At 48.5% G+C, this 14,380-nt stretch overlaps 1 protein-coding gene across 1 annotated transcript in view; it reads right to left on the bottom strand.

The window, feature by feature from the left end:
* CHD4 (chromodomain helicase DNA binding protein 4) overlaps positions 1–13,720 on the bottom strand; it is a 17,965-nt gene extending 4,245 nt beyond the window's left edge. Inside the window, exons 1-28 of the mRNA XM_010148075.1 lie at positions 13,565–13,720; positions 13,186–13,377; positions 12,685–12,803; positions 12,010–12,251; positions 11,796–11,923; positions 11,532–11,667; positions 10,932–11,113; positions 10,566–10,805; positions 9,446–9,649; positions 9,153–9,358; positions 8,793–8,924; positions 8,396–8,492; positions 7,790–7,981; positions 7,504–7,704; positions 6,423–6,560; positions 4,278–4,381; positions 3,994–4,167; positions 3,527–3,668; positions 2,935–3,066; positions 2,705–2,822; positions 2,372–2,496; positions 1,849–2,086; positions 1,509–1,681; positions 1,172–1,352; positions 985–1,071; positions 725–813; positions 509–642; positions 394–411 (exon numbers count right to left, since the gene is read on the bottom strand). Coding sequence (XP_010146377.1) covers positions 394–411; positions 509–642; positions 725–813; positions 985–1,071; positions 1,172–1,352; positions 1,509–1,681; positions 1,849–2,086; positions 2,372–2,496; positions 2,705–2,822; positions 2,935–3,066; positions 3,527–3,668; positions 3,994–4,167; positions 4,278–4,381; positions 6,423–6,560; positions 7,504–7,704; positions 7,790–7,981; positions 8,396–8,492; positions 8,793–8,924; positions 9,153–9,358; positions 9,446–9,649; positions 10,566–10,805; positions 10,932–11,113; positions 11,532–11,667; positions 11,796–11,923; positions 12,010–12,251; positions 12,685–12,803; positions 13,186–13,377; positions 13,565–13,720 — 4,280 coding nt within the window. The remainder of the gene's footprint in view (positions 1–393; positions 412–508; positions 643–724; positions 814–984; positions 1,072–1,171; positions 1,353–1,508; positions 1,682–1,848; positions 2,087–2,371; positions 2,497–2,704; positions 2,823–2,934; positions 3,067–3,526; positions 3,669–3,993; positions 4,168–4,277; positions 4,382–6,422; positions 6,561–7,503; positions 7,705–7,789; positions 7,982–8,395; positions 8,493–8,792; positions 8,925–9,152; positions 9,359–9,445; positions 9,650–10,565; positions 10,806–10,931; positions 11,114–11,531; positions 11,668–11,795; positions 11,924–12,009; positions 12,252–12,684; positions 12,804–13,185; positions 13,378–13,564) is intronic.
* Between the last annotated feature and the right edge of the window lie 660 nt (positions 13,721–14,380).

Here is a 14,380-nt window from a genome sequence, read left to right as displayed (position 1 = left end):
GCGGTTCACAGGCAAGCAATTAGACTATAAATCAGGTTAGCTGGAGACATGCGTGGTCAGACCCTTTCCAACACACAAGGGAAATCACCTCAAGAGTCCTAAACCCACAGTAACACAGTTTTCTGGGGTTCCAGGCTCCTTCTAGGGAGAATTTCCTGACAGAATTACTACCTACATAGAGGACACAAAGCTGATTGAGGGTCTTGAGCCGGAAATAACAACAAACCCAAAAAAGGACTAGGAGAGCATCCATTACATGCTGGCACAGCCACGGTGGTACTCTAAAAGCACTTGCTTTTCGTGACTATGCACCAGGTCTGAAGAAGCCTAGGAACAGCCTCCTAGCCTCTCCCAGCTTACACTCCATTCCCCCAACAAAGCATCAACAAATACATTAGGGAAGCGTAGGCCCTAAGGAAAGGCGAGAAAAGGCCCATTCCTCATTCATTCCCAAAGGGAGCAGCGGTTGCCACCATCAGGGTTCCATCCCTGCCCTATGGAGACTCACTTGAACTCTTTCTCTGACTTGCCACGGAGGTCCCGAACAAGCCACTGAGTGGTGAAGGCATCCTGAGGCGGCATTCCGTAGCGCATGATAGCGTTGAGAAAGGCTTTCCTCTGGCGGGCATTGAAACCCAAGACCTAGAACGGAGGAGACGGACAGATAAGGCAAGAGCCACACAGAAGGGGTTAGGATGCAGACACCTACCCTGGTACTACTTACCTCAATGTTCCCTCCCACGCGGGCAAGTAATGGAGGCAGAGGCTTATCCTTATCATTTCTCAGGCCTTTGCGGCTGGGCCGACGAGCTGCTGAAGAGAGAAAGGCAGCTACGTTGGAGAGACAACGCGCAGCACGTTGTTGTGTGAACGTTTCCCTTTGCAGGACAGCGCCACAAGGAATTTAAGTCACCCAAATCAAACCCCAGCTGTTCCCACACCCAGGGAGAGCGACCCAGGGACTCTGGCATCAGCAAATCTTACCTTCAGACCTCTCATCGAAGTCCTCGTCTCCTTCTTCAGAAGCAACTGAATAGTCTGACTGATTATCTGACTGGTCATCCTGCCAGTCTGAAAGAAAGACAGCACGTGAGCCTGAGACGCTACTCCGTTACTTCCCAGCAACACATACTTACACCCATTTCTCCCTCAGGTTCCTGTGGATTTGTACCTCTATCTTCCTGCGAGCCATCATTGTAGTTAACTTGCTTGCGAATACGTTTGCCCTTGCCCAGATTCCTGGCCAGATCTTCCTGCTGCTGTTCGTAATGGTGACGCAGCAGTTTCTCCCAGTAATCAGGATCCACCGACTCCTCCTGCTTAATGATCTCCCGTTCAACCTCCTCTTCCTCCTGCCAGAGAGAAGGGTAACAGATTTAGAGGGGTTGGGGTCTGGAAAGTAGGGCTCTGAGCAGATAGATGCCTGCTTGCCCTCAAGAGCTCCATTTGCTTAATTGATCCTTCATCACTCAGCGGAAGAGACCAGCTGATGGCCACCTCATACTCACTCCCATCTCCTCTTCACGAACCACATACTGGGCCACCTTGAAGGAGCTGAGATACTCATTCATGCCCTGAAGTTCCGTATCTTCTGTTTCATCCTGGTTCCGATCCAGCAGACGCTCAATTGCTTTGTCATCGTAGTGGATGACACTGCTATCCTCGCCTTCTTTGTTGTCCCCTGAGGGAAGAGCACAGGCACAGTTGCTGCGTGGATCAAGGGACTAGGCAAGGGAATGCCACCCTAGACCTCCCTGCAGAGCTATAATCAGCACTGTGCCTACAGCCACTCGCTAAATAAGGAGCCAGACCTCCCCACCTCCTTCAGTTCTACTCCCAGGCACTCACCCCCCTCAGTAGCCTCATCCTTGAAGAGCTCTTCAGTGCCAAATTTGAGAATGTCATCAAGTTCCTGTTTGGACATGGAGCCTGTCTTGGAGCCCAACCCTGGTCTCACTACCAGATGAGTTAGCATCATTTTCTTCTTGGCCACCTGAGTGATACGCTCCTCCACTGAGGCCCTTGTCACAAAGCGGTATATCATCACTTTCTTGTTCTGTCCAATTCTGTGGGCACGACTGAAGGCCTAGAAAAGAGATGCGCTCAGAAGAGTCTAGAGCTACACAAGTAGCAGTCTGATACACCCCGCCTACCTCCGCAAGTCTGCCAGTTGCCTTCATGCTGGCTCTTAACATCAGTGAAGGCTGAGCCCTGGAAGAACTATTCCACTTCCCAGCTCTACCCATCCTCACTGCTCTAAATTTTGTGTATTTCTAGAGGGGAAGTCTCACAATCCTTCACTCCTCCTCATGATTTCATTTCCCCTCTTCCTCAGGATTACTCCCGAGTAAGGAGTTTCATTCAGACTCACCTGGATATCATTATGGGGGTTCCAGTCTGAATCATAGATAATCACAGTATCTGCTGTGGCCAAGTTAATACCAAGACCCCCAGCTCGAGTTGAAAGCAGAAAGCAGAACTGCTGAGCACCAGGAGCTTGGATAAAAGGAGAGAACAAAAGTAATCAAGGGCGAGTGCCTTACTCAGACATGGATTTGTATCTGACCCACATCACTTGAGGGGGAATTCGCTACTAATTTTAAGTTTCCAGGAGAGCAATGGAAGACGCGGGCCACAACAATGCTGTGTGGACTGCTAGGCACATACAAGGCAAGCTTATCTGGCAAAGTAGGAGACTCCATACCATTGAAGCGATCAATAGCCTCCTGACGCATGTTCCCTGTGATTCCTCCATCGATCCGCTCATATTTGTACCCTTCGTGTTCCAAAAAGTCTTCTAGAAGGTCCAACATTTTAGTCATCTGCAGATCAGAAAACCACCCGCACAGAAGAGTGAGGCACAAGGGGATACCACATCAGCAGGCTCCTTTCTCAGGGAAAGAATTCCCAGCCTTACGTTTTTTCCTTACGTACCTGAGAGAATATGAGCACCCTGTGACCTCCTTCCTTAAGGTTCTTTAGCATCTTCTGGAGCAGCAACAGCTTTCCAGAGGCTCGAATGAGAGCGCTACCATCGTACATGCCATTTGGCATTTTTGGAGCTTCCTGAGGAGAAAAAGAAGAAAGGGAGCAAGGGGTGTGGTGCGAGAAGACAACAGCATGAAGGGAGGTAGCTTGGTCCCAGAGATCCTGGCTGCGTTCAGATGCTGACTCGCATCTGGCCGTTCAGCTGGCACAACCACGCTGCGTAGCACTGCTTATACGAACACCAGCGCTACTCTGCGCCTCTTCTCTTGCCGTTTGACTCCCAGCCTTTTTCTTACTGACTTGAGTCTGTACTCTCACCATCTCACATGAGTCACGAGACAGCTCCTAGCTGTCATACAAAGAAACTGGAAAAGGAAAGGCCTTCCCACATGTTGAGTCTACAGAAAGCCAGGATGAAAACACAGAGAAGCAGAAAGAGAGGAAGGGGAAGCCCTCCATGCTTTGCTCAGGAGCTAACTGGCTCCCTGCTAACAGCCAGCAGGGAATCTGCTTCTAGGCAAAAAGTGAGTGAACGTACCATAGCAGCCACGGGAAAGAGGTAGGGGTGGTTACAGCACTTCTTCAGATCCATAACAACATTGAGCAAGGAGACTTGGTTACCACCACCCCGTGCGTTCAGCGCCTCAAAGTTTCTTGTCAAAATGTATTTATAGTATTTCCTGAAAAAAAGACAAAAGAATACAACTCAGACACCTCTTTGGGAGAACGACTAACATGCTCTCTTGCTAAGCTCTGCACAGCTCCTGGCATTACCTGCCAGCTACCTAGGCTCTGCCAGTGGCATTCACTATCTCTTTATCCCTTACATCAGAGCACAGGATTAGTCTTCCCTCTGCTATAGATGCAGCAGGAAATCTTCCTCCTATCCACTGTGTAGAAAGCCCTAGGCTTTTAGGGATGAGGCTGTTTCAGCATCCTCTTTGTAACAGCGGAACGGAGCAACAGCAGACCAAGAGCAGGTGCTCTCTTCCTCCTCACACTCACTTCTGCATGGGGCTCAACTCCACTCTGACAATGAGTTCAGTCTTTGATGGCATATTCTTGAAAACATCAGCTTTGAGACGCCTCAGCATGTGTGGGCCCAGCATGTCATGCAGCTTCTTGATCTGATCTTCCTTGGCAATATCTGCAAACTCTTCTAAGAAGCCCTCCAAATTACTGCAGAGAAACAGACACTCAGCAAAAGCCACAAAGGAAAAAGAGATACATAGCGAGGAAGGGGATACGAGTGCTAAGACAGGCAGGCTGATGTGCACTGCAAGACATACTGGAATCTCAGCAGGTGGAACAGTTCTTCCAGGTTGTTCTGCAGGGGAGTTCCTGTAAGCAGCAGCTTGTGCTGGAGGGAGTAACCATTCAGCACACGGAAGAACTGGGAAGTAAAGAACAGGGAAGAAGTGGTGAGTAAAACAAAAACAAAACACAAATGTGTCCAAGGCTTATTAAGTCACAGGCCTACAAATAATTTCTCCTAGAATAAAGCTGACACCAAGCTAGGGTTCAGCCTGAATCGCATCAGCTGTTTGGACCAGAGCTCCAAGTAGTCTGCATTCCAGTCAGGGTCACTAGATCTGCTCTAATTCAGACCGTTGTTCTGCATCGCTAAAACTTCACTGCAAACCCCGCAAGCCATCAGGAGCTGGTAGGTCTCCTTTGCTCTTTTAAGTTACAAGCTCTTTCAGACCACCAATTATTTCCAGCTCACTACACTACGTACTTTTTCTTGCTACATTATCGTTCCACATTCTTACAACTACTCTGCCTTGAGGATTCTAGAAATAGCTAAGTCACTCTTCCTATTCATACCAACCCTGGCAACATTCCAGAGCTCTGAACAAGCAGAGGAGAAAAAGAGCTAAGGGTTTGCCAATGTGTCTTGAAGGTAATCTGTGCTGGTTTCCATAACAATGAAGTAATTCCAGACAGAGGTAGGGAGCAGTTAAAGCACTGAAGTGAAAAGCACAAGTGTATATACCATGTTCACCAGCACAAACTGACAGAAAAGCAGTGGTTTATGGATTTATGAGCCTGGCCTTTTCCTTGCTTATGTTGCACTTTGCACGACACAAGGTCGAACTTTGTGACAGTAGCTTACACTAAAATGGTAAACAAAAAAACCCAAAGTAAAACTAAATTGATCACCACTTTTGTTTTGGTTATTACACCAAAAGGATCCTTCTAGTGGCCTCCATAGGAATTTGTCTTTCTACAGTTACAGTCAAAAACATTCTCATTTTGGAATCAAATATGAAGGTACTGATTATATCTGCAATACTCTGGTAGATAATCACCATCTGCCAAGAAACATCTGACCTCTCTTGCAGCCAGCCACCTGAAACTGTCCTTAGGGGACAGGAAAATGCTCTGGGGAAAAAGGAAGATTTCATAGTTGCGATTGGTCAGCCACCAAGACCATCAGTCACAGTGTAATCTTGATACCTTACACCCGCTTTCAATTAAGTACTCATTACTACTTCCAATAATTTCAGTGCTAAGCATGGAACAGCATCCAGTCTTAGTGCCTATAATAAAAAAATGTGGAAAATGGACTGCAAGCACAGTGGTGACGTCTCAGAAAGTTGCCTCACACCAAGATCCAAAAGCCTAAATCCATTTAAACAACAACAAAAAAGAAATCAAGAGGCACTTGAGTCTTACATAGTCTCCAAGAACCTATAAAACCAGATTTCCAATAACAATTGTTTTTAGCATACTGAGCACTAGAACCAGCTGAAGACAGACAAATCGACACCAGAATTAAGGCACAAGGGCTTAGGGAAGGGCTGGATTGAGACAGTTCAGCCAAGTCTGCTGAATTCGAACCAGCTTAGTTAAGGTGCAGCCTCCTACAAAAGCGGCTGCATGGCTTTCAGCATCTACCCAGCCTTTTTCAGATTAACCACCTCTGCCCACCTCTCCCAGTTCTGTAACAGCTAATTAGTTCTGCTACAAAGCTAGAGGAATGCAGAGTGCAAGCCCACTCTGGAAGCAGGATGACTGTGCTCATGCAGCTTGTTTTATGCCCAGTAAGGTAAACCTTTCCAGAACAGAAATGGTGCAGATATATGATCTGCCTTCAGAGAAGCCAGTTGGTACAACAGACCACCAATGACATCCAATTTTTTCTGTTTTCCAGGGTAAACCAACTGCCTATTCACCCAGAAAACCGTTTTAACCAGTGAAACACATAAAAGGGAAGTTGTTACCAACAATGACCACTCTCCAAACGAAGGCTGTTGGGTTTTTTTCCTGGTTTGTTGATTGTTTTTTTTAATAGTGCATCAAGTTTCCTACTGAATAAGTGACTAATCTGGCAGACAAGCTTATGCACTTAGGAGCAGCTATCTAGTCTTCTGAACACTTCCTGTTCCCCCTCACAACATGCTTATAAAGCACCTAATGCTTCCCTGTACCTTAGACTGATTGTTCTTCAGCCTGTGAGCTTCGTCCACGATGAGACAGGCCCAGTCAATAGAGCCTAGTATGGCCATGTCGATTGTGATCAGTTCGTAGGAGGTGAGAAGCACGTGGAACTTCACAGCAGCCTCCTTCTGCAAAGGAAAAGGATGAACACGGTAACGGGATAGGGAAACGCCCCAGGAGAAAGTAGATGCGATAGTTCTGCATCAAGTTATTCTGACGAGCCCTGGTCAAAATTCACACCCACAACTTCCTGTCACAAGATTCAAAACGCTACCCAAACCACTCTAGCCTTTTAATCCCCCATTTCTTGCTTCACACGTGTAAGTCTCTCCAGCCCCCTCAGTACCTGCTACTTCTGGACAGCTGCCGGATATTGTAAAAGAGAAGTTTATCAACTAAGCAGTAAATAGAGGCATATCAGGGAAATGAGATTTGGAGAAGAGGGGCTCAAAGAGCTCAGACCTGCCTTTTCAAGTAGTTTATGGTGGTACTCTAAATTATTGTTAGTACCCAATGCAGTTCAATTTCAAGGGAAGCAGAAGAGTCCTGTCAATCTCTGCCACGGGAAAAGCTTTAACTCCCATCTTGCTTTTACTAGGAAGGCTAAAGTTCTACAAAAACCAGCCACCTAGGTGAGGCTCTTCCCTTCCTGCCTGGGCACAGAATGCAGTTTCTCAGATATACCTAGGTATGGCCTCACTGTTAGTCCACTCCTCAGAGAGATTGAGACGTTCATATTTTTTCCCATGGTTGTCTTTTTCGTACTACGCTAATTCTGATACTGACTTGGATCTGCAGAAGCGATGCACAACTTCACGGATGAAGTAGCAGAGAGAGAGGGACTTGCCTCTGGTTAGTACTACCTCAGTCAACTCTCTTTCCCAGTACTGAGTTAGTTCAGACTCGTAGGAGTCTTTGAACAATCTAGTCCAGGAGTCTAAACGCCCACCGGTCGTCGATTTGCAGTTACTTCCCCTTGGAAACTACAAGTACACAGGGATAACAGTATCTGAATCTCAGCTGCCGAAACCTTCTTTTGGCTCAAGCCTGCATTACAGCAGAGTTCCATACCTTCATTCTGGATGCTTTTTTGCCTCCACGTATGGCGTTATCCTCAAAAGTGAACTCATTCTCACGGATGATGGCTCGGCTGTCTTTGTCCCCAACGTAGGTCACTACATACATATCCGGGGCCCACATCTCAAATTCTCGTTCCCAGTTGATGATTGTGGACAGCGGGGCACTCACCAAGAAGGGACCCTTCGAGTGGCCCTACAAACCATCAGTAAGAGCATTAGATGAATGCAACCACTAACGTAGTCACAATCTCCCTGGGTAGCGATCTCCCAGCTCTCACCTCTTTGTACAAGGAGTAGAGGAACACAGCTGTCTGCACAGTCTTTCCCAGACCCATTTCATCAGCCAAAATTGTATCTGTGCCCTGGGCCCAAGAGAAGCGCAGCCAGTTCAGTCCTTCCAGTTGGTAGGGATGCAAGGTACCCCCTGTCACATCGAGGTACTCCGGTTGCCGGTCATATTTCACTGTTGGCTGTGGGAGAAAGAAGGAAGAATTGAGATCCTTACCTTAGCTAGACAGCTACCAAGGCGCTTTTCACAGCCACCCATATAATCCCTAGTGCAGAGGAGGTGCAGATGACTATCAGGCTAACACCAGACAAAAATTCCTCAAAAGGTATCCACCAAAAAGGTTTGTGGCCTTCCTGTTTTAGTTTTGTGGTTTAGTTTTTTGGGTTGTTTTTTAAAACCCTTTGACCAGGAGCCAGCCACTCTTTCACCCAACGGACAAGGCGGGCCTTTGTCTGAAGGCTCTACAGCCCATTCATTCTTTGGGCCAGGAAGGAACTCTAAGCCATACGCTCTTCGCTCTTGTTTATTTACCTGCCTCCCCCTCCCAAATAAGCTGCTCTATCAGGTGGCTCCTAAGCAACACGCAGTCACTTACATCTACTGTGGGAGTCTCCGGGGGGCGTTCCAGTTTCCGCATCTTCACCTTCTTTAACTTCTTACCAGGCCTGCCCTCTTCACCTCTCATCAGCTCCCTGTGCAGAGACAGGCCCAAGAACGTGCACGTTTAATGGCTTTTGTAACAGACCAAGGGAAGCCCGTTGCAAATAACAGGAGGGCAATCGCCCAACTCTGAAAGGCTCAAGAGAGCAGGGCTGGAACCTTCCTGAACTGGGAGAGGCACAGGGTCCCTGCCCAAAGGAATAAGGAGTCAGCAACAAGATGCTTCTTCGATTAATACTTGGATGTATTCATCCAGCCAGCGCTAAGGGCTGACAGGCCACGATTTTCTCTTCGGCAAGGGGAAAGGAACACAACCTCTAGATACTTCTTACCTGTGATTCCAGTAGGCTTGCTTGTAGAGGTCATAGTCTTGGATATCCACATCTTCACTTTCCCAGGATGCCTGATCATAGGGTAGGTCTCTCCACTTAATCAAGTAGTGGACATTCCCCTTCTTATCAACGCTGCAGAAGAAACCAGCAAGTCTTAAGCGCAGTGAAGTGACAGTATTCACCCAGTCCACCCAAATGGGAGAAGGAAAGGATCCCTTAACGAAGCAACAGAAGGACAATGTTTGTCACGCCAGCAAAGAACTCCCAGTGCTTTCCCCAGTCATACTACAGTTTAGCTCACCCACTCTCCCTTAGCCCTGCTTCAGGTCTGATGAAAATCCTCTTTGCTACCTCCCCTACCTATGATTAAGGATCCTGTGGATCATCATCCACTCGGGCTTGATCCCGTATCGATAGAAGCGCTCCTCCATCTCAGCGTATTTGGGGTCCTTGTTCTTTCTCTTCCGGCTTTTCTCCTCTTCTCCTCCAAAGTCCCCTGAGGGAGGCTCATCCATGTCATTTTTACGCTGGTAGTTTCGAAACATGACCTGGCAGTGCAGCTCCAGCTGGGAGTCAGGACAAAAACAGTAAGGGTTTCCCTCCAACTATCCAGAGTATCTCCCCCTGCAGCTACCCACCCCTGTGACACTCACCTGCAACTCTGACACCCACGAGCAGTGCCAGTAGGACATGCCCTGCCACTTGACAAAGAACTGCCGTTCGGGCCGACCCTCCAGGGGCTTAGGGGGAGGAGCATTAGGGTCTGCATCAGGTGGACGCGGCGGTGGTGGGCCAACTGGGGGCTGACCCCATTTCCAGATCAAGATCTTCTGCACCTTTCCTTTCAAAGCTGGGCACTAGAGTTAAACAGGCCATGTTACACCACAGGGTAATGTACTCTAACAAGTGCTAAGGAGTAGAAACATTTCCTTAGTTACAGCTTTACTGTGCAGATGGAATTTGCTTTTTGGGCTTGGAAGCCTTCACATCCTCATCTCCAGCATTTCTCTGAGTTTTCTCCAGTTTCTTTTTTTTTCTAGGACTGATAAAGCTCAAACTGTATTCAGCATCCACAGTTGTCTCCCCAAGGCCGCACCAATTCAGAAATTCTACATTAAATACAGGAAAATTGCTAGGCTTGACAAGCCCAGTAGCCTATCCAACCAGAACTCCAATAAAAGTTTGTGCAGAAAATATCTTGCTGTAAAACTATCAGCCCAGCACAGGGATATGTCCTAAACAAGGGTTTTTTGTTCATCATCTTATCATCACCTAAGTCCTTATCATCACCTAAGGAAAGCACCTAACCATTTATAATACTTTATTTCAAGGATTCCCTGGAGAAGCGTGACATTTCTCCCAAACATTTACTACAAAAGGGCTTGGCATTACAGTGCCTGCAGTGCAAAAACACTCTCTGGGTCAGCATGAGTTTGAATTTTTTTTTAAGCACTGAATTTTCTTGCACTCGTTCTGCTTCTACATCCATACAGGATCCAAGAAAATTAAGCCTTGGCATCCTGAACCCAAACCTGCCCAACTACTGTGCACATGGGCAAACCTCAGGAGCCTCAGGAGCTGTAACCCTGTCTTCCCTGCTGTCTAGAGAAAAAGGAGCCCATCGACAAGGCACAATCCAGCCACAAAAAGCCAGGTCTTGATGTTCTATGACGAAAGTGTGAGAGGAGATAGTGTTTCCAAGAAAATATGATGATCCAAAGGGATCAGATCAATTATGTCCACGACAGGAGAGTGGTACCAGCAGAAACTCACAGTGCAGCGAGGACACAGCCATTCTCCATTGGGAATCTCTGGCAAAGGGGGATTCAGACAGTGGATGTGATAGGATGAAGGACAGGCATCACAGCACAGCAGCTCTCCTCCATCCTTGCAGACTCTACAGAACTCCATATGGTGGTCATCCTCTTCCTCAGCATCCCCCACGACATCCTCCAGGATTTCCTCACCCTCAGAGTTATCCTCCTTTGCTTCCCACTGAATGCCCTCTTTTTCCTACACGAGAAGAAAATTGGACAACCAAATTCATCGTTATTTTATTACTGCAGAGGAACAGCCCTGAGTGACTTCACGCCCCCCTCCACAGCCTCTTGCAGGAGTTTGGGGGAATCCAGTACTCACACAGTGTGGGCAGCTCCATTTGCCCTCGGGGGCTTTCTCCATGTCTGGGTCCAGGCAAACCATGTGGTACGCACGGGGGCAGGTATCGCACAGGATAATTTCCCCTCCCTGCTGGCACACCTCGCAGTAGTCCTGGTGATCGGTCTCGTAGCCATCCACAGCCACTGTGGAGTCCTCCTCACCTGCAGAGGGGGGTGAGGAGTTAACAGCAGCACAAACCACAAGTCCAGGCTTCCTACAGGAAGGGAGGGCGCTCTCCCAGCAAGCAGCCTATGTAGTAAATAGATATCCCAGAATCCAAAACTCTTGCTCTGACAGGGCAGGGAGCAAGAGCTGGGACAGGAGTAAAACAGGCCCCTTCGTGCCTCCTTCCACCCACGAAATTACAGGAACACTCAGCACTGTGCCTGTTCCCCTACTGAGGTGAGGCAGAACTCCCAAAAACCTTTCTCTTATTGAAAAAAATCAGGTTTCTCCTTCACGAAGGGAAGCTCCTCCCTCAAGTATGCTACTAAATATCCAAATTATGTGCAGACACTCCTCTAATCTTCCCACAGACTTAGCTGTGTTCCTTTCCCAGCTGACAGAAAGCATGGATACCTTTCTTTTTCTTTTTCCCAGCTTTCAGTTTTTTACGACTGCGGCTACTACGGCTTGTAGATCCATCTGAAACGGAGTAGCTGTTGATGCTGGCGTCATCGAAGTCTGACTCCACATCCAGATCATCATCTTCACTCTGAGGTAGGCAAGGAAAGAAAAAGCTACACTACGCAGGCACAGACTGGGGGCAGCCATCAGACACACACCCCAGCAGTTCTAGGACATCATCACCTCCTGCTCCAAAGGGTCGAGGAGGTCACTTACTGATGATCTTTTACGCTTGGAACCAAATCCTCCCAGTTTGATTTTCAAAGGTGCCACCTTCTTTGTTTTAGGTTTCTTGATATCAGGAATACGAGGACTGGCCTTTGGCTTCCGCCGGGCATTGGGTCCTGGGAACAGAAGAGCCTGCGAGTCAGGACTAGTGTCTTGACACCACCACCCACCTTCTACCCTCCTGCCAGGTTTTTCATCTCACCTTTGCCCTCCTTTGTCTTGGCTTTCCTGAGCGGCACATCTACAGGGGGCTGTGGCAGGACAGCATCCACATTTGTCACCATACTCTCCACTACTGCAACAGCTGCAGCTGCAGCAGCTGCCACAGACGCACCTGAACTTCCCTTGAAGGGGTTGTTTGTGCTAAACTCCCTCCATTTGGCTCCCAGTACCATCATCATCTTCGACACTGCTATTTTAGGGTTCTTGGCTGCAATAAGTGGCCTGCGTACAGTTGAGGAAGGAAGAGTTACCAAACCACCCTGCAATCTAGATCATTATTCCTCCCCGACACCACCCCCATCAGCACCTCTATCTCAAACTACATTCCCTTCTAATCTGATCTCAACAGCCAATGAATCTCTCCGCTCCCATCCTTCACTCTGTGTGGGGGATGCAACTGCTCAGAGAGGTTGGAAAGTGAAATGGAATTTAGCATAGTAGGGAAGAGAGGGGACTGGGAGCCAGGACTTGCATCACCTCGACTGCTGAAAACAAAAAGATGCAGATCGATTATTTTACTGTCGCTTCGGGTTTTTGCTCAGGGTAGGACACTAGGGTGTCTAATGCACCTTGAGATACGAAAACCAAGGAACCTAATTCCTTTTTTTTTTTTTTTTTGCTCCAGAGTCCTCCCAAGTGCAAGCCTGCAGTTCACCTGACAAACTGGCTGAAAGCTTTGTAGTTGGTGAGAGTGCGGTAATCCTCCTCGGTGAAGATGTGATCAATATCCTCCATGCCCCAATCTTCCAGGAGCTGAGCAGATGACTTCGGCTCCTGTGCAAAGAGAATTCCAGCCCCTCAGAGAAAGCTCTAGTTCTGCTGTAGGAAAGAGCAGAACTTCCACACATCTACGGATGAACCGATGGGTCAGGCCCAGGGGATTTACCCCCTCCCCTCCCCCACTTATCACTGCCACAGGACACAGCCTCAACAGAGCATCAGTGGAGGTGGGCAAAGTCACATTCCAGGTGTTTAAGGCAGAAGGGGGAAAGAATATCAGATGGGAAAATGGTCACATCAAGCAGACCTAGCCGAGGAAGAGGAGAACGAACAGCCCTAACTCCATCTGCCATCGCAAATGGAGAGCACAGGGATCCCCAAAATCAGATACATGGGAAGCAGGAGCAAGCAGTCTATCAGGAGGGCAGCTTCTCACCTTTGAGTCATCATCTTCTTCCTCTTCTTCCTCCTCCTCCTTGCGCTTGGCTTTGTTTTTCTTTTCCTTCTTGGGCCCTAATTTCTTCTTTTTCTTCTTCCCAGGAGTGTAGTCACTGCCCTCGCTGTCAGAGCGCAGAACCTCCTCTTCTTCCTCCACAAACTCATTCCCCTCACCAGAGCTGTCCCCCAGCTGGGGAGGGAGGGAGAGAGAAGATCAGGCAGCTGTGAGAAAATACCCTGGATAAGCACTAAATGCCACGTTCTCCCCAAGCTCCAGAGGGTTCACACAAAGGATTGTTGCTACAGGCCAACAAGAGCAGTAAGCACTCCCATATACCCCTATTTTAGAGGGTGACCTTCGGTACCCTTTTCCTTACCTCCTTCTTCTGACGCTTGCTGAGCTTGGGCACTTTGGGTTCCTTTAGTTTCTTGGGCTTCTTTTTCTTCTTGATTTTGGGCGTCTCTGCCTCTGACAGCAGCTCTTCCTCTGGCTCTTCTTCAGGCTCTGGAGGGGAAGAGGCAACACATTTCATTCAAATCCCATCTGTGCATTACAACGTAGCCCACTTCTCGGAGATCAGTCGACTCGTCTACTTCCTGCTACATAGTTTCAAACACAGAATCGTTTACAACTGTTTACCCCGTTCCTGTTCGCGACAGGTAGTAGGTAATCTAATCAACCACTGAACACTGTTTTCCCCCTCCTCCCAATGTTCCACAATATTCCTTCTCCAAGCAGCGTTGCACCGGAGCGGTCCCTTCCTGGGGACCAGAAGTTAGCCACTGCCCAAGGAGAAGGAGCGCAGAAGGGTTGGCCACATAAAGGAGGCAAAACAGTGAATACCCGACGGATTCTGTTACAGTCCATGGGTCTCCAGGAGAGAAACCCACAACCATCTAGCCCCTTCAGCAGTACAGAGCATCCTACAGCCATGTGCAACCACGGGCCAGCAAACCGCTACATGTCCTGCTCCCTCGGAGAGTTGTTCCTCAGCAACTCCATTCCGATGCGGATTTGCCAAAGCCTTCCTCCAACCCTTCCTTCTGCCCCAACAGCGAGCGAGCTCTGCCTGGCCAGAGGAGCGCATGCCAGCTCTCCACCACCGCAGCTCCCATCTGTTTGCCCCCCCCTCCCGAGGGGCAGCCCAACAGCCCTTCCCTTTGTGGCAGGCTGCAGGAGCAACCCGGCCACC

Source organism: Eurypyga helias, unplaced genomic scaffold (assembly GCF_000690775.1).
Source record: "Eurypyga helias isolate BGI_N326 unplaced genomic scaffold, ASM69077v1 scaffold11823, whole genome shotgun sequence".
In the NCBI taxonomy this organism is placed as follows: Eukaryota; Metazoa; Chordata; class Aves; order Eurypygiformes; family Eurypygidae; genus Eurypyga; species Eurypyga helias.
This window is presented reverse-complemented; position numbering and strand designations above follow the sequence as displayed.